Raw genomic sequence first — 25,395 nt, forward strand, 5'->3', positions numbered from 1 at the left:
CTGGCCGCTACAGCCATCTGTTGCAGATGTGGAATTGTTAACTGGTTGAGTGGTAAATATTTTGTGGTGCCACAGGTTCAAGATCCTTACAAATGTGGATTATTTAACTTACCTCAGTGTGTTACAATTCTTATCAGTGTTACAATAAAGTACGAGTTTGTATGATGTAGTTTTCCTTATTTTGTCAATGAATGGTCTGTAGCATGTGAAATGACTATGTATTTAAAGGACCACTTCACCCATTTTCAAACTATCATATAATTAGCCCTCACTAATGTTCATTATAAGATGGCACCATTTCTGTCTACTGGGTCTGTGTTTCAGAGGAGGGCTGTGGACAGTTCAGAAACCTATCTTACCAGTTGTATGCAGGTTTGGTCATTTCAAATAAGATTTCAAACTAAAAAAATAAGATGTAAAAAATAATAATGCAACAATGGCTGCTATTTCAGTATGCTGACATTCCAGGAAGAGAAAGGTTGAGTTTTGATTAGCTTAAGATCCCCATTGATTATGTAATTGGTAGGCAAGTGTCCATAGCCCACCAATGAGACGCAGAGTGAGTAGAAGGCAATTGTGCCATCATACAAGGAGCATTAGTGAGGAGCAATTGTAAGAAGATATGGTTGAAGTGCTCCTTTAAGAAGACCCAGGTAATTCAATACTAGCTACGAATAATAATGAGGGGAAGGACCTGGTGGAAAGAATTGATAAAATTGATTAATATGTCTTTTGTTGCCATTAAGTTATGAACACTCAGTGAAGAGCATAAAGTTATTTACACCACCAAAAAGTTATTGAAAAAATACGGCCTCCTAGGAAGGGGCGTGTCTGATAAAATGAATATCAAATAACTAAATATTGAATCAGGCCACTTCAGACTCTGAGGTGCACACAAAAGCCTGTTAAAATGACCTCAAAGGTGTTTTAATGTGAAATATCCCTTAAAGCATGGGTTTTCAACTGATTATGAACAGGGACCACCACCCTGACTGAGAATCAACCTGGGGACCACTATTGTGTTGGGAGGGGGGATATGGGCGTGGTGTGGGGGAAAAAGCTTGAAATTAAATAATGACTGTTAAGGCCTTAATTTAATTTGTTAATTCGAGGTGAATTAAATCAAGCCCTTAACAGTCATTATTTAACTGAGATATGCTAGTGGTCCAGAGCTCAGAAAAGACTGAGAACCACTGATCCATTCCTTTCCCATGGTTGCCCTTATTCTGTTCTCTTAACCTTCCATATTAAACTCATGTTAACTGATTCATTGCAACATATGTATGAGCAAGCAAATGTGATTGATATGGGCACATTTCCTACAAATTATGACTCAACCAGGTAAACCGGTACAGTTTCCCTTGAAATTCTAACTCCCATTTCTGTGGAAGTTCTTGACATCCTACTTCCAAGTAACTGACAACATTGATGCGTCATCATACATCATACTGTTTCTCAACTAGAGGTCGATCAAATAAAATATAATACAAAACTTCACTTTCCTACATTACTAAATGCATGGTCAGGGACCACATGCAATACCTCCACGGACCACCAGTTGAAAACCCATGCTTAAAGCAATCTTAAAGACCATCGGTGACAGAATGTATAGTCAACTAACGCTAGGTGGCGCCAGACCAGAAATGTGTTTGCCACATTCACATCGTCAATTTGTCTATCGACTATCGGAGAAAGAAAGAAAGATAGATTGTCAAAACGAAATGTTTACCCAGCCCTGACGTGCCTTCAGTACTGTATGACCGTGATAATATCACAGAGACCCAGTGTTCCAGTTTAACTCGGGGATTCCATGCTATAATAGTACATTTAGGGTATTTGCCTAGTGGAGTAGAGCCGTTATTCCGACTACGTCTTATCATTGCAGACATACAATATTTTCCATCGTATTTTACCCGAGAACAGAAGTGTTATTATGCAGTTGTGCTCCCAAGAAATTGAATAGAGGTCTTATTATTACAGTTGCCATCTTACTACAGCTTAGCTTGTAGATCTGTTCTTTTTGACAAGTGACACCACGTCGGTCGTGCCATGTTGACATGGTGTAAAGTAACTAAGTATATTTACTCAAGTATTGTACAGTTAAGTACAATTTTGAGGTATTTTTTACTTTCTTTCAGTATTTCGCCACACCTCAGAGGCAAATATTGTACTTTTTACTCCACTACAATTATTTGATAGTTTTAGTTACTAGTTACTTTGCAGATTTAGACAATTATCACAAAACATGCATTAACTACTTACTATTTCGGCCATTTGAAAATAGCAGATCTACAAGCTCACAATGCATCACGATGCAACACACTGTGAGCTTGTAGATCCGTTATTTTCAAATTATTCTTAATAATTGAACTTGTGAAATGGGACATTCTGCACAGTGAGTACTTTTATTTTTGGTACTTTAAATATATTTTGATACCAATACTAATAATCCTTGTGCTTTTTACTCAAGTACATTTAGAATGTTTTACTTGAGTACTTGAGTTTACTTGTAGCAGAGTAATTCTTACAGTATTAATACTTTTACTTAAGTAAAACATTTGAGTACTTTTTCCACCACTGTTTTTGAAAAGCGACACCACGTCGTACCAGGTAAGGTTCACCACATCACTGTCTGCCACGATTACTGTTGCAGCAGAGCAGAGCCTCGAGGAGAAGACTCTTATTCTGAAAGGTAATTGCGCTCCAGCGGCAGAAGCCGGAATTCAGTTGAAGACGTTGGCCAACTTCACAAAAAATAAAAAACACCTCACTCTGCTATGAAATCAAAGTGTGTTTTCTAGTGGATACTTTTTTTTAGTGGCGTCGGACATGGTTGAGTAAGAGGAGGGGAATTAAATCCAATGAAATGCAGTAAAACAAAAACAAAACAGACCGCCATCCTCCTACACAGTAGTACAGTATTATTAGTAGCTGGCGTGGTGCTGATGGTTAGCAGCGTTGCCAGGTTTTGTGTGAGAAATAAGCAACCAGGTTTATGAAAACAAGCACAAAAGAAGCAACTTTTAGGCCACATGACATGAGCACTTTAAACCTATATGCGCCGGCTACTTGAAAATAGCCAATCTACAAGCTCACAACGTGTCGCGATGCGACGCGTTGTGAGCTTGTAGATCTGCTATTTTCAAAAAGTATTGAAAAAAATGTGGAATATTTGGAATTTAACGAAATAATAATAAAAAATGTTGGAATCAAGTCTAAATAAGCAAGTACACTTTAGACACAAGCCGCAAACTACCAATATTCACGAAGCAACTTTACAGAAAAACAAGCCCAAAGTCGCTCGTAATAAGCCGACATGGCAACGCTGCTAGCCACAGCTAGCCTGCTGGGTACAATCAGAGCTGTTGTGATTATTGTGCTCCCATGCTGATGATATCGGATCTCCAGTCAGATCGTCCACGTATGTGTTTCCTATCTGGTTCGACGGGATTTGCTCGAAAACCCGGAAACATACGTGCACAATTTGCATGTGTGACTGACTGCTGCTGAGAGACTGCCTACGTTTGCTGCCATCAGCTGAGCTAACTTTACGTTTTAGGCCACGTCTCTGCGGATGCATTCTCTCTATTGACATTGCATGAATGCAGAGAGGATGATGACAAGTGTACGGAAGGAGGATCATGGAGCACAGTAGAATGTGAGGAATTATGTCTGTCTGAAACGGGTTTTGAATGATCGAACGTTTGGTTTTGCCGGATTTAAACGGCATGTCACGTAGACAAATGTGTTCTGCATTGAGGGAATACGTGTACTACTGAGCTCACTATAGGTTGCTTGCAGTTAACAACCTGAAGTTCCTTTTTTTTTGTTGGGGGGGGAAATGGTTGGTTTTGGTGCAAACCGACGAGGAGGACGCCTCCCGTCCTTCATTGTGATCGGTTTGATGGTGATCATCGCCATACTGTCGTTCAACTACTGGACGGTGTCCGGAAAGCACGGGCACTTGCTGGATGAGCTGGTGGAGGTCCAGTCTCAGGTGAAGCGGACGGACGCGGCGCGGAGCCGCCTGGAGAAGCGGAACTCCGAGCTGATGGTGCAGGTGGACACTCACAGGAAGCAGATCGATCAGAAGGATGGAGACTACAGCGTCCTGGAGGGCAAGCTGCAGGCCCGAGAGTCACTCATCATGAAATGCACTGATGAGAAGGTATGGGTATGATGGTGGAGAGAGAGGCCAAGAGCAGTGGTGGTGGTAAAAGTATTATTTTTTAAATACTTAAGTAAAAGTATCAATACTGCAATGTAGAAATGCTCTGTTACAAGTAAAAGTCCGGGAGTTTTCAAATAATTGTAGTGGAGTAAAAGTACAACATTTGCCTCTGAGATGTAGTGGAGTAGAAGTAAAAGCACCGAAAATCGGAAATACTCCAGTAAAGTAAAAGTACCTCAAAACTGTACTTAAGTACAGTACTTAAGTAAATGTACTGAGCTACTTTACACCACTGGCCAAGAGGGAGATGAGCTTTAACTCTGATCTAATGCCACCTTGTCTAGTTAGAAGAACATCCACTCCACTGATAATTGATCTCTACCAGGAGGACCCCAGCACAACTCATTCGCCAAGTTCATGTCATCCCACCTCCCAAACCCCCTCACCTCTCCCTGTATCATTAGCTGTCAGGCGATCTGAAGGGTCTAAGGTAGCGTTGACTCATAACATTCTGACACTCTTTTAAACGCAACTGTATCAACATTTCAGAGGAATACTCTGAAATGTTGATACACCGGTGTTCCTAACATGTGACAGTAATTTAGCTTTTACCCTTCCTGTAAAAGTCATTGCACTATGCAGGCATAATAACAAGCCCTGTCCCACTCCCGCCTCTGTGTCAACTAACTGCCAGCACCTTTAAAGCAGCCAAAGCGGAGAGTAATCACACCTTGAACTCGAGTAACTTCGGTACATTTGTCGGTGTCCTTAAGGCTAATAATTTACATACATTTGGTGCCAAACACATGAGAGATGCTGAGAATGAATGCCTGAGGCACATGGTTCATGCACTGTTTAAATAATTAGAAGAACTGAAATCTGTTCCATCATATTTAGAACCGGTTCCAAAACCGGTTTTATCACACGATCACAACCTCTATGCATGGTTTGCTGTCGGAGCCGGTATGTGGACTTCAGGTCTGCTCTACAATTACAACATTATGTATGCATTTTTGCATCACTTAATGATTGACTTAATGTTTATCAGGATAGTGAAAGGCAAAAGATAGATAGATAGATAGATATATATACACACACAGACAGACAGACAGACAGACAGACAGACAGACAGACAGACATATACACACACACACAAATTAAAAAAGAAATCGGGCCATGATATGGAACTAGAACCATTAAAATCCTTAAGGATCCCAACCCCAACTTTTATGTACGTCCTCCTCACTTTGGATATTTGTTGAGATTTATTTACATACAGTCTGTTGGGGCCACTCTAGGAACCAGAAAATGGCACTTATTCCATTGCGTTCTCTTGCCCAATGGCACAGCCAGCAGTTCCCAGGCTGTCTTCTTAGTGCTTACCCATGGCCTTTTGTTTCTCAGCAGCCTCAGATGAACATTGGTGTGTGTCCAATTGCCCTGGGAGACATTAGAGAACACTTGATGGCGAGTGCTTCTCTAATTTGCACCCAGTCCGCCTCCCTTGTTCACTCGTGTTCATCCGCTGTGCAGGTTTTCCATATAGCCAAGCACAGCTCAGTGGTAATGTTATCACAGTTGGACAATTTTGTCTTTACACAGTTTTTGATATGTTTAATAGACAGGAAAGAGTAGTGACAGGAAGCTGAGGGCATGCAACACAGGTTTCCACCCAGGAAATGTATTGTGAATGTTGCAATTATGTGGTTGACGGCCTGCAGTAAGGCCATTACTTGAACAGGAAAATCGGATATGAGCAGGGCTGCCAACATTGGACTGTCAGAATCCAGGACATTGGTTGGGTCCTCCCCCCGAATTTTCTTAACAGAGTAGATGTAATTTCCTGTGTTTTGGTGAATTTTGTGAGTTTGATACTTTTATCAGGCTTGCTTTACTATCATTGGAAAATAATGGGTACAATTTCATCCATTAAAAAAGTAGGCCTACAGAAATTGATTTGATGACTGAAGCAATGTAAGACCCATCTTTAATAATAACCATTAATTACTTAAAAGTTCAACTTAAAAGTTCATAAAAGGTCCTCCCCCATAAACCTTTTAACATAGTAGATGTAATTTCCTGTGTTCTGGTGAATTTTGGGTGTTTGATACAAAATCCAGGAGAAAACCAGAAGAAATTACGATCCAGGAGAGTGTCAGGAGACGTGGTCAAAAACCAGGAGACTCATGCGGGATCCAGGAGTGTTGGCAGCCCTGGATATGAGTAGTAAGCACATAGCACATAGTAGATTTAGAATCTGCTGTGGGTCATACATTGATGTGAGGCCTGTTAAGTGTACTTGGAATCCTGAGGCCAGCTAGTGAATGGAAGATCACTGGTTGAAATCTCTAAGCCAGCTGGGACAACTGGCTGGGTGTTGAAAGTAGATTAGAACTCATTCCTCATAGATGCATATGAACCAAGGACTTCTCTCTCAGTCTCAAGTGGATTGATATGAGTGTTTAGGGGTATACGTATGAAACATTGCTGCTTGCACAGAAAACCATCCCTGGATAAATAAAGCTTAACGATAGCATTACTTAATGTTTAAATACATTATGACCAAAGCTGTATTTTGTGTAAAAGGTAAGTTGGCACACTCCTGGTGTTTAGATCAGCATTATCCGGCCTCTGTTCTCTGTATGCAGGATCTCGACAAGTGTTGCATGGCAACAGATCCACTCCTTTCTTTGTCAACAGCCCAACCCCGTTCCAACAGCAAAGTGTACGGCACATAGTAGCTTGTCTGCAGAACAATTACAAGACTGACAAAACCAGTCTTGTATTTGTATAGGCTTGAACTGGTATGTGTGAAATTGTGGGCAATCTGTTAGAACAGGGGTCCCTACCTAGTTCGCTGGGGGTCCACAACGCCATGCCTAGCTAAATTTATATTTTGTTATTTGATTTGATTATGTGCCCCTCTCAAGCCGATCTCCTGCTGCTATGGCTCAATACTGCTTTGGGTAGTTGGAAACAGATGTTATAGCCTACTTAACAACTGCATTGTAAGGACTCTAATTCAGAAGTCTATTCAGAATCAGTTATTATCTTTAACAACAAGCCATCAAGGCAGCATTGTGAACAATTAACCCCCCCCCCCCAGTCTATCTGTCTCAACCAGGATGTTGCTCAAGGAGAGAGAGAGAGTGAGAGAGAGGGAGTGTCACATAATTGACGTCACATAATTATTATGGTCGACGAGTGTTGAATTCATTAACTTCTCATGCCAGACACGGCTCGTCTAGCAGGTGAGTTAGCTTATGACAGAGCGGCTTCGTCACTGTGCATGCACAGAGAGACAGAGAGGGCTAACTTGACACAACACCGTGTCACAACGGCCCAGTCTAATGAATGTCTCAGCGAGGTGCAGGGGGGGGGGGGCTGTGTTAGAGGGATAGTCAGTGGTAGTGTTTGTGAAATTGTCCAGGTTTTCAGCACAATTATAATATACTTGTTTTCAGCCCTGACGTAGACCTTTGTCATCATGTCCCACTCATTATTACCTAAGCAATCAGTAATCACTGTCCATGTGTATAGCTTTACTATGCAATAGCCTATGAAGTTGGCACTTTTTTCTCTTCGGTGAATGATAATCCTGCATCTGTAATGATTACTTGCCTCATTGTTGACATTTCTCAAGTCTTTGATGAGCGCTGGGTGCCAAAAGACCATCTCTCCCTATATACGTACATACCCTGGAGGGATGACCAATTCTCTCTCTCTCCATCCCATGATAGCCTGGAGCGATGACCAAATCTGCAACTCCTAACCCTGTCCCTATTAACCAATCCTGCAACTCCTAACCCCATCGCAAACCCTGTCTGTTGCTAGGCCATTCAGTTGACTCACTGACCAGTCCTGCAACTCCTACTACCATTCCTTACCAATCCTGCAACTCCTAACCCTGTCGCAAACACTGTCGCTGACCGACAAACTCAGACACAGATATAGAACCTTGCAGTTCCAGCCTAAAAATAGTGATGGATCAAACCAAAATGGCTTTCATACAATGAAGAGAGAAATCTTTTTCAGGCAGTGAAGTGAGAATAATGTGGCTTTCTAGGTTTAGGTCCTGTCCCATTAAAGGACTGGCTGTGTTGCCATCCTGCTAGTGCTACAGGGGGACACTGTAAAACTCCTCTCCACAAAGGTGACAGGATGCAGCTTTATATTCATTGGTTGACACAGATGCTGTAATTACTGTCTCCATCCTATTCACTGTGAGCCTCCAGTGTATTCTGCCTCATTAGGTCTTGTGTATCAAGAGTCTCTCTGTCTCTGTCGCTCTGTCTGTCTGTCTCTATCTCTCGTCCCTCTGTCCCCTTGGGCTTTAAGGCCCTTGAAATACCACTGGAATGCTTGAGTTTAGTTTATTCTCATACAGACTAACAGACACTGTCTTATACTGTCATTAGAGTTTTACCCCTTCAGTATTTAAGATCCTTCTGACACAGCGAATGTAGTCCAGAATCATAATCATTGTCACAGGTGTAAAGAAGTGGGTGAAATTTATTTTTGTGCCAGCTCGATTGTTTTTGTTGTTTTTAGGAAGAGAAAAATAAATCATAATGCAGCTGGTACAGTATGTACAAACATGAGATTAGACATTAAGGTGCAAAAGAGTGTCAGCACATGCACATTGTACATAAGATGAATTAATCTTAATTCAAACAGAGTGTCAGCATATTGTCAGGTTCAACCACATAGTCTACAAAGGGCTGTAACTTTCATGAGGAAGTATTTGTTCTGTTGATGAATTCAGGTACAAACAGGATGTTGAGACAAACATGATGTTAAAGATCCAAAGTGCATAGGCCCCGTTTAGACACAGTCAGACTGATTTAAACAACGTCAACCCAAACCGCGCCCTGCGTCGACATATCTGCTTTGGTTACCATGGTAACGACGTAGGCGTCCTGACATCATGACTTTAATCTCTTTATATGTGTTCTAATAAATTCTTTATTTTCCTCTGACACTGCATATAGGACCTTGTGAACCCATTTTCTGCCATGCCGCTAGATGTGTCTTCATATATTGCCTTGTTCCTATACATTCCTACAAGTTTCGCTTGTTTGTACTGAGGCATCCCCCCAAAGTGCTAGGAGAGTAAGGAGACATTGAATATCTCCGTCTGTCCATTGAATGCTGCTTGCCATTCTTCTGTAAAACTTATGCTGCACTATTCTTTTTATTTTCATTACACCCCTTGCGCTCTCGTAAATCTAAATCAATTCTCACACTCTGTAATGACGTCAGTGGCGCTTGGGTCGCGCTGCAAGTGACGTTTTGGACAGTTTGATATGCGACTTGGGTGGTTAGAGCAGGTTACTGTGTTCAGACTGAGACGCATCTTTAGAAATCAGATTTGAAACCACTTCTGAATGTGTCTCAGGTCGGATTTGTAAAAAAGGGGACTCTGCATGGCAGGAGCGTCTTAGTCCCTGAGCCAGGCTTGCACTTGACCGACCAGGCGACCACATTCCTAAAGATGGACAGACACTTCACAGGGGTTGTCAAGTGGGTTCCTACTTACACCACAGTTTCGTGAATGTAATGCACTGTGGATGAAAGTGCTATAGCTAAATGCACTGTTTTACCATTTACAGTTTAACCACTTAAACACTCTATACGGCTCTACTTGGTCCGCTCTTTTCTCCCCCCTACACCAAATGTCTTTGCCACAAATAGCCGATCTACAAGCTCACAATGTGTTGGGTTGCGATGCATTGTGAGCTTGTATAGCTGCTATTTTAGGCAAATGCCCCAGAATGGGGATGCTATAGCTCGGTGTGGCTAGTTGTGGTTAACTCAAGTGGTTAACTGAGTCAGATTTGTATCCTCTCTTTGTTACAGGGTTGTCTGTTATAGGCCTAGGTGCAGTATTTATACTGCATAGCAGTTTGACATTAAGTGTCAGGCTGAATGAGTACAGCAAGCTGTCAACTACATGGATAGCATCTCTACTGCAATTGGCAAGGGACTAAGATTTTCGTGTTTCACTGTTGCACTTGATGCCTGCCTTATTGAGCTGCACACACATCCTCCTACTATTAACACATTCACTGCCAGGGACTTTCTAATGCTGGCAGGTAGCTTCTGTGATCGATCCCCTTATGGTTGCTAAGCACGGAGGAAATCACTGTGCTTCCGTGAAAAAAAATCATCGTGGCCTCCCGTTCTCTTGTTATACTCAGTTGAAAATAGCATGTTTGGTCAAAAATACATTGTAAAACACAGGAGGCGAGATACAGGATTTTAAAGTAATAAGTTAACCAGGAAGTGAATGGAGCAGTAAATCTTCGGATCACGTTATCTTTTTTTTGTTTGTTGAAATGACAGAGATATCCGTCAATGGCAGTGAACAGGTGGATTTTAAATGACCGAGATGTCTCTCAATGGCAGTGAATGTGTTAAATGAACACATCTCTGTTAGTCCGTCCTCATCCATCTTTCTCCTCAGTGGGTTGACCAATCTATCAATTTGCACATTGGCATTGGTCATTGGTATATGCAGGGAGTGGAAGTGACTTCTTACATTTTCCCCAACATAAGTTGTTTGTTAGCATTTTCGCCACAGGCTATGGGATCTTTACTGTAGTCACGGAACGGATGGGATGTAGTCAGTCATGCTCCCATAGCCAGGACAGATGGTGGGTGTAAATGTGTGTATGGACTAGTGGTCCTACCAAATGTGGAATTTTCCTTTTAATTGCTGTTGGCTACTTGTTCAGTGCTAAATGATCACAGATTTAAGAGCTTTTTCTTTTTTCTGTTATCATTTGCAACATATGACAGGTTATTCCTGAAACCCCCGTTTCTTTTTCCCCTGTTCAGATGAAGCTGCAGGGAGAAGCCACAACTCAGATGACAGAGAACCAGAGGCTGAAGGGTAAGTGTGGTGAAGATGACCTCAGCCTTGCATGTGGTCAACAGCACGATCGCAGCCCTTCAACAGAGAGGCAAATCCATCTAAAACTATACTACAGTTACTTGATGTTACATACTAAAAGGCATCAAACCCCTGTGTGTTTGTGCTACTTTGAGCAGAGCAGCTTAAGGAGCTGAAACAGGAATTCCTGAAACAGGAGGACCAAATAAGGGAGGTCAAGAAAAATAGCACCACGCTAGAGAGGAGGCTGGAATATGAGAGGTAAAGTACAGTAGGCCATCATCTGTGACTGGGAGACTAGTCTCATCACCTATGTAAACTTTGAACCGAAAGTGTATTATGTTACCCTTCTCCTTGTCTACATTGTGCAACTCAATGGCTCTTCCAAACCTTGAAGCATTGCCTAGAACAGAGGTCTTCAACAGGGGGTTTGCGACCCCTAGGGGGTCCGCGGCGGTACTGCAGGGGGTCATTGAAATTGTTGCTTGATTAGACAATTAAAAAAATATATATATATAAAAAATATTTTATATGTATATCTTTTTTTTACTTAAAAGAATTGTCTTTATATATATTTTTAAACAATTTCCACATTTTATTTTTAAAATAAATCATGATTCTGTCCATTTTGAATAGCTTGTATACATGATTATTGTGCAATTGACAGATTCTTGTTGTTCTCAGTTATTACGGTATGTTTATAAATGGCATTACGGCCACCCTACTCACTGTACCTTGTACATGTTTAAAATAAAAGCATGAATATATAATTTTTAATAGCTTAGTATTGAATGCACAATAACATGGTATGTTTATACATAGGAAACACAATGTTATACATAATTATACAATATATGCTGTAGCCCCCCCACCCTACGAGGTAGGGAGTCCCTGCTCCATCTCCACATCAGTTTGGGGGTCCCTGAAGACCCCTGGCCTAGAAGATAACCTGTCGTGACACTGTTTTGGTGTTTTAATTGTGGAATGTTTGCTTGGAAAACGTTTCTTTGTTTACAGTAGGATTCCTGGGTGAAAGGGCCCCAGAGATAGTAAAAAAAACTGGTTTAAAAGTCAGGCTTGGTTATGAAGCCTAATAATAGAGGCTACTGGCACAACTACCCATCAGACAGGTCCAAGTCACTGTTAGTCCATGAGCCAGACAAGATTTCATTATCGAAAGAGTGGGCAAAACCATACCTATATTAAATTGTTCATAGGGTCAATACGAGTAAATAAATATATGATAACCTCTCCACAGGAGCAGCTTTTTCATGGTTATCACACATTTTGTTATTTTCCCCATACGTACATGACAGGTGAAAAAATTAAAAAAAGAGTTATCATAATGAAACTTCCTGAGTTGATTACTTACATGAAGACAATGATTTATCGTATTACAAGTTTTCTGAAATTGTATATTTACATATGCAAATTAGGCATTTAGTCTATGAGCCAGAGCCCCAAAATTGAGCCAGATATTGAATATTCCCTAGTTAAAAACCTTTGACTCCAACATCTTAACAAAATGAAATAAGTATGTTGACTCTGGCTTTGTCCAATGTTCCAATGTTGATTCTGGAAAGTTATGCAAATGTGGGCATATTTTCCTAATGCCTAATTTGCATATTTAAATATACAATTTCAGAAAACTTGTAATATGATAAATCATTGTCTTCATGTAAGTAATCAACTCAGGAAGTTTCATTATGATAACTCTCTTTTACATTTTTAAATGTTTTCACCTGTCATGTACGTATGGGGAAAATAACAAAATGTGTGATAACCATGAAAAAGCTGCTCCTGTGGAAAGGTTATCATATATTTATTTACTCGTATTGACCCTATGAACAATTTAATATAGGTTTGGTTTTGCCCACTCTTTCGATAATCATTGCTCAATTTTGGGGCTCTGGCTCATGGACTATGTCTTGTACACCATCTTTCCGACCTCTCCTCTGATGGTGATGGGAGCTGGCGGACTCTTCCTGCTCTGCTGGTAGTCCACCACCATTCGATCTTTCCAATATTGAGCTGTAGATGATTCTTATTACACCACCCTACTAAGCTCTCCACCAGGGCACTGTACTCTCGTTGCGTATGAGTATGCGTGATGCAGCTGACAATGGAATGGCTGACAATCAGCGAACTTCTATAGGTGATACAGTACGTACCCAGGTTGAAGTGGACCTCAGAGGTGTAGAGGGTGAACAGGAAATGGGACAGCACGGTTTGCTGTCTTAAGTTATTTTTGTCTGTATGTAGCTATCATCATTCATCTCTGTTATCAGAGGTAAAATAAATCAGAATTATGGAAAATTCATCTTGAGGACAGTTAACATTGGAGGATGCCTGCATCTGAACTCACAGTGGTGGGATGTGTGCAAGACAGAAATATTGCTTTAATTAGTCTGTGTGAGGCGATAATGTACAATAATAATGCACAATGCCACCACCAACAAAAGGTTTATACAGCATTGCCGAAGGCCAAGGCATCTATAACGGGCTTTATCTGTATGTCCCCACTAAATTACCATAGACCAGTCACAGCTCACATCGTTATGTGCTCGTTACAAAACCCAATGTGTGGCTCGCTGATGCAGAGAACGGAAAGAACACAAAACGGCTCTGAAGTTCATGATTAATTACATCCCTGGCTTAAAATATGAGCACTGCTTACCTCACTGCAGTAGAGAACAGACATGCCACGAACAGCAGGTTCATGAACTGCACACTTATAGCTTGCTAGCTAATGGTTGTACAGGGAGGCCATGCCATTATTAGACTCCACATGTATGTCTAGTTTCCTACTGTATATGGATAATTCCTTAATCAGAGGGGATACTCTAACAAGTAAAAAGCCTGAAATGAGAAATAATAATAAATTAGAAAAATTATTCAGCGACGAGAAACACCTTTTATACTGTTAAAATAAACATTTAGATGAATATCCGAGATGAGAAGGGCCTTTATACTGTATGAAAACATTAACTGTGTAACGTTTTCAATTAAACAAAAGTTATTTTTGGTATTTTTCATTATACCAAATTCCCCAGTATTCCTCATAATTGTGTTTTTTTTTACAACTTCTCACCCATGTCTGCCTCGAACACTCGTGCCAAAATGACATAGACACTGGAAATGTATTTATGTATGTATTTTGCAGTTCACACCCTCTGGCATCTAGCATTTTGTTTTAAAATACGAAATTACTATCCTTTTTGGTCATGAGTGGTATGGCCGACTTTAAGGGTTTAATAAATACAGTTTCTAGCAAGTTGTTGCTTTACAAAATATCCTTGGTCCCTAATATCCTTCCATACAGATAAGACAAACGTAATGACAATGGAGCTACAATAGGTGTTGCTAGAACAGACTACTAAAATGAATGTAAAGTACACGGTATGACTTTAACAATATTGTTATAATCAGTTTTCATATTATTTGCTTGCTTATAGCTGTATTTATTGTAGTTTACAGTGTGGTCGACAAATTGCACAGCTGAAAGACGAGTATGAAGAAACAAAAAAGACGCTGGAGGAAGAAGCATCAAAGCTAAGACAGGTTAGTTACTCAACACCTGTTTTTGTGAAGTTTAGGTTATTCTGCTAGCCTTGCCCCTCTGTCCCTACCCTCTCTGTATCTGCTTCTACGTCTCACTTTGTCTAATTCTTCAGAGTTTACTGGACAGCAGAAAGGCTGGAGCAGTGGGTGTACGGGAAGGAGGGACTGATGTGGAGGTGGTGGGAGAGCGCCACACTGTGGCCACTCGCCTGCATAACAGCCCAGACCTGAAAGGTACAGTAACTAATCACCGACAGCCACCATATACTCTCTGCCTTCAGCATTTTCCTTTCTAATAAAATGGATTTAGAGTGTACATGTCTTAAGAGATCCGATTAGTCACAAAAAATACCAAAGGTTACAGGATGAGGTCACAAATACCAAAGAAAAGTTGCATACTATTAACAGAAATCTTGCATAGATGGAAACCTATGCAAGATTATACTATATATACTATACTACTGTATATATCGTTGCTGTCCGGCAGAAACAGCTAACTCCATTTTGACGCTTTTGCATTTTTTTTCCATAAATCAGGGCCATTGAACACCCTTTACGTCTGTGTGTTGGTAAAAAAAATATTGAACCAATGAAGAGCATTAAAAAGTGCTTCTGACAAAACCAGCTAACTCCATTGGATCCTCAAACTTTCTGCTAAACCAGCTAACTCCAGGCTCCGCCCCCTTTTGACCTCCAACCTCATTGTTTGCATTGTTTTGCTTGGAGGTCCATTCAGCTGTTCTTATCAATGATGAAGAAAACCTCCTAACTCCACTTTTTTAATTTCCTGAAAAATATTTTGGAGCTGTTTTTTGCCGGACAGCAGAGATATATGTCTATTATTTAAACATCATACAGGGAAAGCCTGTTGGGAAGTGAAGAAGTGCACACATTAAAGGAATACCGTACTTCACTGGGTGTTGTTGTACTGTGTGTTGGTCTCCTATTGAAACGGACACCTGTGAAGTATTCCTTTAATAAAAAGTAGGACAATTCCTATTGCTAATGTATGCTCACGGCTACCTCAAAACTCTTTCGACAGATGAGATGGGCAAGCCTGGCAGCGATGCTGGCATGCCTGGTATTGAGGACAGTGAAGTGGGAAAAATAGATGATGTGCAGTTTGGCAAGTATTCTTCTTTTTACATTATTGTATGCCTATATGTGTGTAATATGTATGGTAATACTTTGCTTTGTATACACAGTAGGGCTGGGCAATTAAATCAAAAACGATATTTAGAACCAATAAAAGAATTAATTTTGATCATGTAGGTTAATCGATTAATTGAGAAGCAGGTTCTCTTAATATATATATCTTTTTTTCTTTTTTTCTTAATACCGTACATCAACAAATCAACAAGAATCGTATAGATTTTTGATAATCGACATTAATTAGTCGGATTAACCACTTAACCCTGTAGTATACTTTGCTGTACAATGGTGGCGTACAAAATAGTGAAAATAGCAGATCTACAAGCTTTTATCTATCGCCCAGCCCCAGCCCACAGTGTCAATTACACAATAATTGTATTGTAATCTGTCGTCTTTGCTATGCGTCCGACTCGTTCTCTGCAGCCCTGAAGAAGCCAGCCATCACACAGAAACACATGGACCCTCCTGACGTGGTGGTAGGGGCTGGTGCAGGACCTGAGGCAGGGATGGGTGAGGCCGCCGGGGGCCGGGGTCTGTCTCTGGACCTGCCCAGACTCCAGCAGGACAAATTGGGGGGATTGGCTCCAGAAGTCAGAGCAGTTGTGGCGCCCCCTCCAGGCCTAGTTCAACCACAGCCCCAGGCAGTGGGAGACAAACCCGTCCTTTTTGATGAAGACAACAAGGCGGGCATCATCAAGGCGGATGAGTTGGGGGAACGGCACAGACAAGCCAGAGGTACAGCATGCACCTCCCAAACATGGCTTAAAACTGTGATTCTCAACCTGTGGTATAAAAAATGTCATGGTATTTTTTCATTGTTATACGGATGGGAACTAAAAGTATATTATGTTAGTTAGTTCCACTGATCCAAGCAGGAACACCATCGATTGAAAAGCACGTGGCCCACCCATCTCACCACTTAACACGTCAGCCTATCGGCTGCCGTTTTAAGTGGTCAGATGGGTAGGCCCTACTAGGCCTAGGCCGCGAACAATTTGGAGATATTCTAGTGGGCCCTGTTCCAGAATTAGTTGAGAACCACTGTCTTGAAATATTACCAAACCTGTCTGCTTTCATTTTGACAGATAAGCGCAGATTAATTGTGAGTGTGTTTCTCTTAGGTGTTTCTATGTGCCAGGATGAAGTTAACTTTGTCACAGTTTTGTCACACAGTGACGCCTAAATGAAACACTCCCACAGTTAATGTTATTACCGTCAGCTGTATTTACATTTCAAAATGGCTGCTGTGAAAAGAGTATTGGATATAACTTCTTCAACCGATTTGAAAAACATTTTACTTGTATCTTCTGATTACACTAGATAGTTGCTTCCTCAGATGGTAATGATGAACATCACTATTAGATCTGAGCCAGTGTGTTTTAGCTATGTTCTCTGCACTGTATTAAGCACATGGTTCACTCATAATAACTACCTTTTGCAATATATTTACTGATTATACACTTAAAATGGTACATCATTTGAAAAGGCATAGACCATTTACAAATAATGTTACATCCATCACATAGACTTGCCACCTGTAAGGCATGAAACATAGTAGTCGAGGGAGGCACAGTGGTTCTCAAACATTTTCTTGTCAAGGACCCACAAATTGATATGTCTTTGGCCATGGACTCCCATTTGAAAGGAAGTTGTGCCAGGGCACATAAGAGATTTGTCAACATTTTTCAAAAATAGCAGATATTTTACAACGCATTGCATGGGGACACGTTGTGAGCTTGTAGATGAGCTATTTTAGAAAAATAAGAAATAAAATAGGGCTTAAGTTTTGAAACTGTTTCTCATTTTGCTGGGGACCCACTGGAACACCCTCAATGACCCACTTTAAGAACCACTGGTCTAGCTAGCACATACACAGCAGGTACACTTCTTCAGTGCGGTTTCTTTCACTGGATATTTAAGCCTGAAAACGGTATTGTAATTCAGGATGTATTTGTTTTTGATTGATTGAATATTTTATCAGGCAAAAATGTAAAACAGCACAGCTACATTTAAAATACCGTACTTTGTCTAAAAGGTCCGTTCATAAAAGTCCTTGCGGTCTTGTTTCCAACGAGGTCCTTGATATTAAATTCATAGTGTATAGTGCCACCACAGTTCAAATATCAAATACATTTAAAAAAACTGAAAAATAACATTATGTACAACAAAAAATGAAAAGGGGGGGGGGGGGGGGAATTAAAAACTATATGTACAAGAGCAGGGGGGGGGTCGTCTGACTGAATTTTCAGGGCTGTTTTAAAAGAGCCCAGCGAACTGCACTTTTTGAGGGAAAGGGTGCCAGGGACGCACATAAGAGATTTGTCAACATTTTTCAAAAATAGCAGATATTTTACAACGCATTGCATGGGGACACGTTGTGAGCTTGTAGATGAGCTATTTTAGAAAAATAAGAAATAAAATAGGGCTTAAGTTTTGAAACTGTTTCTCATTTTGCTGGGGACCCACTGGAACACCCTCAATGACCCACTTTAAGAACCACTGGTCTAGCTAGCACATACACAGCAGGTACACTTCTTCAGTGCGGTTTCTTTCACTGGATATTTAAGCCTGAAAACGGTATTGTAATTCAGGATGTATTTGTTTTTGATTGATTGAATATTTTATCAGGCAAAAATGTAAAACAGCACAGCTACATTTAAAATACCGTACTTTGTCTAAAAGGTCCGTTCATAAAAGTCCTTGCGGTCTTGTTTCCAACGAGGTCCTTGATATTAAATTCATAGTGTATAGTGCCACCACAGATCAAATACATTTAAAAAAACTGAAAAATAACATTATGTACAACAAAAAATGAAAAGGGGGGGGGGGGGGGGGGAATTAAAAACTATATGTACAAGAGCAGGGGGGGGGTCGTCTGACTGAATTTTCAGGGCTGTTTTAAAAGAGCCCAGCGAACTGCACTTTTTGAGGGAAAGGGTGCCAGGGACGCACATAAGAGATTTGTCAACATTTTTCAAAAATAGCAGATATTTTACAACGCATTGCATGGGGACACGTTGTGAGCTTGTAGATGAGCTATTTTAGAAAAATAAGAAATAAAATAGGGCTTAAGTTTTGAAACTGTTTCTCATTTTGCTGGGGACCCACTGGAACACCCTCAATGACCCACTTTAAGAACCACTGGTCTAGCTAGCACATACACAGCAGGTACACTTCTTCAGTGCGGTTTCTTTCACTGGATATTTAAGCCTGAAAACGGTATTGTAATTCAGGATGTATTTGTTTTTGATTGATTGAATATTTTATCAGGCAAAAATGTAAAACAGCACAGCTACATTTAAAATACCGTACTTTGTCTAAAAGGTCCGTTCATAAAAGTCCTTGCGGTCTTGTTTCCAACGAGGTCCTTGATATTAAATTCATAGTGTATAGTGCCACCACAGTTCAAATATCAAATACATTTAAAAAAACTGAAAAATAACATTATGTACAACAAAAAATGAAAAAGGGGGGGGGGGGGGGGAATTAAAAACTATATGTACAAGAGCAGGGGGGGGGGTCGTCTGACTGAATTTTCAGGGCTGTTTTAAAAGAGCCCAGCGAACTGCACTTTTTGAGGGAAAGGGTGAGACTATTCCAATCCTGGGTGGCAGTGCTGTAGAAGGAGAATTTGCCCATGTTTGTTTTGTGGGTGGGTGGTACCAGATCGTTGTTAACGCTCCCAGCAGAACAGTGTGGGGCTGAGTGTGGGGCTGACACCTTACTCTTTAAAGCTACTATCCCCAAGGGTAATGTCCTCTCCATACGGAGAGGATATAATATTGCAACTGTAACAGCCGGGAGCGCGTGGGTTAGGGAGATTCGTCTATTATAACCGACGCAAAGTTGTATTTTTCTCTACTGCTAGTCATTGTGGAGTCTCATGATAGTCAAACATGCGTTGAAAAGTGTTGCCAGGTTCTGGAAACAAGCAACCAGTGTTAAGTCGTTCGCCATTAACGTATAATAGACGAATCTCCCTAACCCACGCGCTCCCATTATGACAACGGAGGGGGTTTAAAAAATGACGACAGGGGAATCTATGGAAAAAAAGAACGCCACTTTTCACGTCGGTCGGTGAGTAACGAGACATCAAAGACAACACTTAATTTGTCCGGTATTCTCCTTTAACCTGGATCTCTTGCGTGGGAAACCAAACATTTACTGAGAGATATCCGACACCTGACCACCAACCACTTCAGATGTGCTAGTTATTTTGTAACATGCTCTACCATACTGATTGGTTGAAATTGTATTTGTAAAAAAAAAAAAAAAGTTCCACATTACAGCTTTAGTGTCACTAGAATTGCCAAAGTTTAAAAGACTCCAAAAACGGTGACATAATGTTTTTGGCCTTTGGAGATGTAAAGAGTCTGATTTGGTCTTGGGTCTTTGTGACTCACAAGGACCATATGGTCAGTGCACTAACTTGCTGTCCCACCAGGCAGGCACCCTATGATCATCATCTGTTGACAAATGCATATACAAGCCTTCCATAGAGCAAACGTTATTATGATTACATGTCATTTTCAAAGTAGGATTTGTAAAGGTCAACATAGCGATAGAGTACGGTATAATAATAAATTACAATATTTACATACAAAACATGTCATCATAAAGTTCAAATGGGCACCGTACACTGATGAAGGCCAGACCGCCAACAACATTCTCTACGTTTTTCGAGGATTTTTCATTAAGAAATCATATATACAAGCGCTCTCGCTTCTGATTGCTACCCTTCTTCAAAGTGATTAAATTACTTTTCTCAGTGGGCGTAAGATAGTTTTCAAATTGTGGCATTGACAGACAGTTGTTTGGATGTAGGCCTTATATCCAGCAGAGTGTAATCTTTGTTCTGATTCACAGTTCGTGACAACAGGAAACAAGATGGTCTACAGATGAAGGCGCTGCCTCAGCCACCCAATCCTGCCCAGGTTCCCAACCCACTTGAACCTCATCATGTAAAAGACAAAATTCCAGCTGAGCCACAACGGCACCGTCAGAGTGAGTGCATCAAGACACTTAAAGCGATGTAGAACCTTGGGTTGTATAGCTACTTGAGCATGATATGAGTGCAAATAGTGTCAGTCATCTTTAACTGTTGCTTCTGTGCTCTGGGAGCGAAAAACTAGTGTTTCCATTCACTCATTGTATGGCAAAAAGCTCTCAAAATCAGGTAGGGTAAGTGATTTTCTTTTGTTGAAATACTTGTTAAAATGCTCTATATTCTGATACTAGTCATTGCTAAATTGTTTGTTCAGTAACCGGAGTCTCCCAGCTCTTTTAGTAAACATGCATTTTCAGGTCGGTATACCAATTTCATCCAGCAATCAGGAGAGAAACCCCACACAGGATACAGATTAAACAAGTGAAATTGGAAGTGATGACACAAAAAAAATTGCTGACAATATTGGAACTGTAACACTATAATAACATTTAAGCTGATAAATGGGACCCTCTCCTGATTGGCTGAAAATTTGCAACCCACCTGAAACTGTATTTTCTGTTAAAGAGCTGTAGAGACAGGGAGACCCGGTTACTGAACAAACACTCTCTACAGCAATGTATATAGTGCTTTAACCTTTTTATTAAAAAAAACTACCTTTAACACAAAGCAGATTCTGCCAATATATACAAATTGGTAACCAGGGCTTAAATTGGGCCCGAGCTGAGCCCCACCTCCAGTCCAAAGCACACCCTTATTTATGTATTTCCCTTTCTGTTTATCAACACTATTGGCCTGGCATCATTATGGTTGTGGAACCCAACAAAGTATGTCCTAAAATGGGTTATGACCAGAAATGTTGCTATCCAGACATGTTAATAATATGGTCCTATCTGGAAGGTTATTGATACTGTACTATGAATGCTGCTCTACTACTTAAAGTTTAAAAGGTTACTGATGTAACGTAAAAGAAAGTTATTGGAGTTCTGTGGCACAAAATATGAATACAGTGTTTTTTGTAATGTAAAACATCATATTAGATATTATAGTAGCCCCCCAAACTCTGAAGTGCGTCGCTTTTACAGTACACATTAACCTCCAATCCTTTGGACCAGGACTGACTTAACCCCTGGGTGTGGCAAGTGCATGTTAACAACATCTCAACAACTTCATTTCCAAAAGGTGTAAAAAAACAACAACTGGTAAACATACAAGCGTACCAAGTCCACACATATTCCCCTTCCCTTACTTTAACCCCCATATACCCAGGTAAAAAACAAAACAATATACCAGGACAATCTCTTAAATATACTTAGTATATTGACAGAATCCACTTTCTTAGTAATGCATTATTTCATGTGTTGTGTCGAAGTGTCACCTGGTTGAATTATGTTTGGTTTTCCTGTTCTACATTTCTTGTGGATAAAAATGTAATCCACCAGCGTGAGGAATTCTAAATGAGAACGAGAACTGTCTTGAATGACAGACATGTTTGAAAATGGGTAGAAGTGCTGCCAGAGAGTAGAGACACTTGTAGAGGAGGGGAGAAAATCAACGCTCTTCTGGCTCCAAGATGTTCCTTTCCTGCTGCCTGGCTTCTGCTGTGCACTGCTGCTCTCTGCTGCTGCCCCCTCTCTTTCTCCATTTCTAAAATGTTCCATTCTTCCCTCTCCATAATAACACAACCATCCTGCCCTCCTCCTTCCACCGTTCATCATCGCGCCCGGTGCAGCCTCAGTGGCGTTTCTTTGCCCACATCTCCTGCCTTCGACTCTTGTTCCAATCACACCGAAGGAGTTGAAGGAGGATGAAACAAGTGTTTTTGTCATATTGAGAGCAACTGCTCCATTTCATGCACTTGACTGTCATTAAGTGCAGTCGGTAGTTTACTTCCCTCATCAGCCTTGAAACCTTAATGCGTTAGGCCCTTAAACTCCGTCTCCAATCCAGCGTCTTGTTCATACATCCATTAACCCATCTTCTTCGCCGTTTTCAGAACTTTCTTTTCGTCTGATCACACGTTCCTCCATGCATTCAAAATGCAGCATTCACCTCTTTCTCCCCCTCTCCCTACAACTCCCTCTGCTTCCCTCCCCTTCCTGATGAGGCCCTTCTCTGCCTCCTGCAGGCCGGTTCTTTGATGAGAACGAGTCCCCAGTAGATCCGCAGCACGGCTCTAAGCTAGCGGACTACAATGGGGACGATGGGAACGTGGGTGAGTATGAGGCCGACAAGCAGGCTGAACTGGCTTACAATGAGGAAGAGGATGGTGATGGTGGGGAGGAAGACGTCCAAGGTGAGCCGGGCCAGAGAACTGGACTGACTGTCCAGATGTGTATCCACCATTCCTCCCTTGATCCCTTTCTCCACTCCTGTATTGCTGCTGCCCCCTGCATCCCCCATGCAGTTCCAAAACGTGAACAGCTCACAGTACCCTGAGTATCCTCCTATGCTTCCAGTTTAATTACCAGCTACTACAGATATCTGTAGACATAACAGTCAAATGGTGTCCGGGTCCAAGAAGGACTCCACCATTTAAGATAAGCCTTGTATCACCAGTCACAATCTTTGCGGTGAACCCTACTGCTTTATTGTATGGGGTTACCTCAACCCGGGGACTTCAGGTTCTGTGAGTGTGACTGCCTTTTCCATCCAGCATTTTCTTGCCTGCCTGTGCTTCCCTTTAGCTGTGCCACCTGTCTGTGCCCACCGAACATCCCTGACCCACATGTAGGCCAGTAGATAAATATAGCCTCTGTGTTTGTGAATGTCTCTTGAGTTCTCCTTGAAAGATTGAAACGCATGCCCATGACATCTATTTTTTTTTCGGTACGTGTCATCGTTGTTCCCTACCATTCATTTTTAATAGCATATTAGATTAGAATTTTAATGTGTGATGTGTGTAAGTGTCATGTTTTCGAGAAAAGAGGTATATTTTCATTCCTGTGATCATCATACTGATTTCCACAACTCGATCACAGTATGCAACGGATATGATTTTGGTTCAAGTGCGGAAACTTTTATATGTGTTAAATTGTTTAGTTAGTATAATGATTCCATCACTGGTTAAAATGACAAGATCAATGATACTGTTCTACAGATGTCCAGTAGGTACTTTGATCATTATTATGAATGATAATGTTCTTCTGAACCGAGTATTTTGTCAATTCAAGGTCAGAATGTAATTTATATATTGTAACTGTGGAATATAAATTAGTTTTTTGTGCAGGTGATAATGGAGTGGGTCTGCACCATTTATTAAAAGTGGTTATTAACAACATAATTGTTAAAGTAAGTTATGTTTACTTTCTCTCTCCAGATGATGAAGATCACGACATACAGGGAGAACGAGGAGGGGATTATGGGAAGCGACATCAAGCCATTGACATCCTCTGAATATGAACTTGCACACTTGTATCTCACTTTACATACAGACATTATATTGGGACAGCCAGTTGTAACAAAAGAAACGGTTCTCTCCTGTATAATAGTTTGGACATCACCATTTTGTTTTTTTTCCTCTTCAGGCTGCTGTTGCTTGAATTCTTTACTTGAGAATTTTGCCAATGGAACTGTTTGGGCATTCTGCCTCTCAGACAATTTTGGGATCTTCGATGGATACCTATTTTGCATTTAGACAGACAGTGGGAATAAGTAACTGATGCCAAGGACTTTGCTTATGGCCTATTAAACCAATATTTTTTTTTTCTGACAGACACTCAATGTACTCCTCATTCTGTTTTGGATGACATTGCATGCATTATGAAATCTTAATTAATAATCCAACTGAGAAAAGTACTGAAGCTTAAGCAATACTTAGACCATTGTTAGTATCCTCCAAGATGTGCAGAGCTAGCAAGCACATCAGGAACTAACAGACATCTGCTTCCATTAGTTAGGTCTCTTGTATATAATTATGTATTTGAACTGTCACTATTTGTACTGTAGAGACATGTTTCTTTACATTTAGGGAAATCAATGAACATGAAATCAGTCCTGTTTGTGTAGCTATGAAAATTGATTTCTCATGGAAAGGCATATTGAATGTAATTTAATTTTTATTAAAGGTGATGCTTCATGTCATTTGTCAACTGTGGTGCATCATAATCCACATGTTGAATTGGGACTCTGTTTTCCACAGTGCAATGTGTTTTTGTAGTGAAGATAACTTGGGAATACATATTTGCATAGGCATTGTCAATCTGTCATCCAGCTGTTTAAAGCATAAAATGTTAATCTTTACTGTGCATTCAGAAGCTTGTATGTTATATTTTTCTTTTCACCCTTGAATTGTAGACATCTGTTATTTCTTAACTTGAATACCAGAAACTGAATATTTTGCATTAAAGGGGTGTAAGTGAAATGTTTAATTTGTTTTGTTCTGTAGCAGGTGTCTCCAACTCTTAAGTAAACACAAAATAAATTCACGTCTGGATACCGATTGTATCCAGTAGGAGAGAGTACTAAACTACTCATACAGGATGCATGATAAACAAGTCATTTAACAAACTAGTTGGCGCACAAAATTGGAATTGGAACATCATAAAATTGAAAATGATATGATCTTTGTTGGTGTTCTGTCTCTCCTATTTCCTTTTTACAAAACAAATGGGAGACCTGTTACTTAACAAACACTCAATTGACTATCAGAAAATAGAGCTTTAACTTTTT

At 40.6% G+C, this 25,395-nt stretch overlaps 1 protein-coding gene across 3 annotated transcripts; it reads left to right on the forward strand.

The window, feature by feature from the left end:
* Positions 1-3,347: 3,347 nt before the first annotated feature.
* Positions 3,348-25,087, forward strand: golm2 (golgi membrane protein 2). Of its 3 annotated transcripts, XM_080430973.1 has the most exons (10): positions 3,349-4,168; positions 11,012-11,066; positions 11,225-11,327; positions 14,537-14,627; positions 14,741-14,861; positions 15,670-15,753; positions 16,203-16,514; positions 20,646-20,783; positions 22,853-23,020; positions 24,044-25,087. In XM_080430973.1, the coding sequence occupies exons 1-10, from the start codon at positions 3,842-3,844 to the stop codon at positions 24,118-24,120; spliced, it is 1,476 nt and encodes a 491-aa protein (XP_080287099.1). In that variant the 5' UTR covers positions 3,349-3,841; the 3' UTR covers positions 24,121-25,087. The 3 variants fall into 3 exon arrangements, with proteins under 3 accessions (XP_080287097.1, XP_080287099.1, XP_080287098.1); XM_080430971.1 differs by lacking the exon at positions 24,044-25,087 and having other exon boundaries at positions 3,348-4,168; positions 22,853-24,001; XM_080430972.1 differs by lacking the exon at positions 22,853-23,020 and having other exon boundaries at positions 3,353-4,168.
* The last annotated feature ends 308 nt before the right edge of the window (positions 25,088-25,395 follow it).

This window comes from Gymnoscopelus braueri (genome assembly GCF_963280865.1).
Source record: "Gymnoscopelus braueri genome assembly, chromosome: 1".
Lineage (NCBI taxonomy): Eukaryota > Metazoa > Chordata > Actinopteri > Myctophiformes > Myctophidae > Gymnoscopelus > Gymnoscopelus braueri.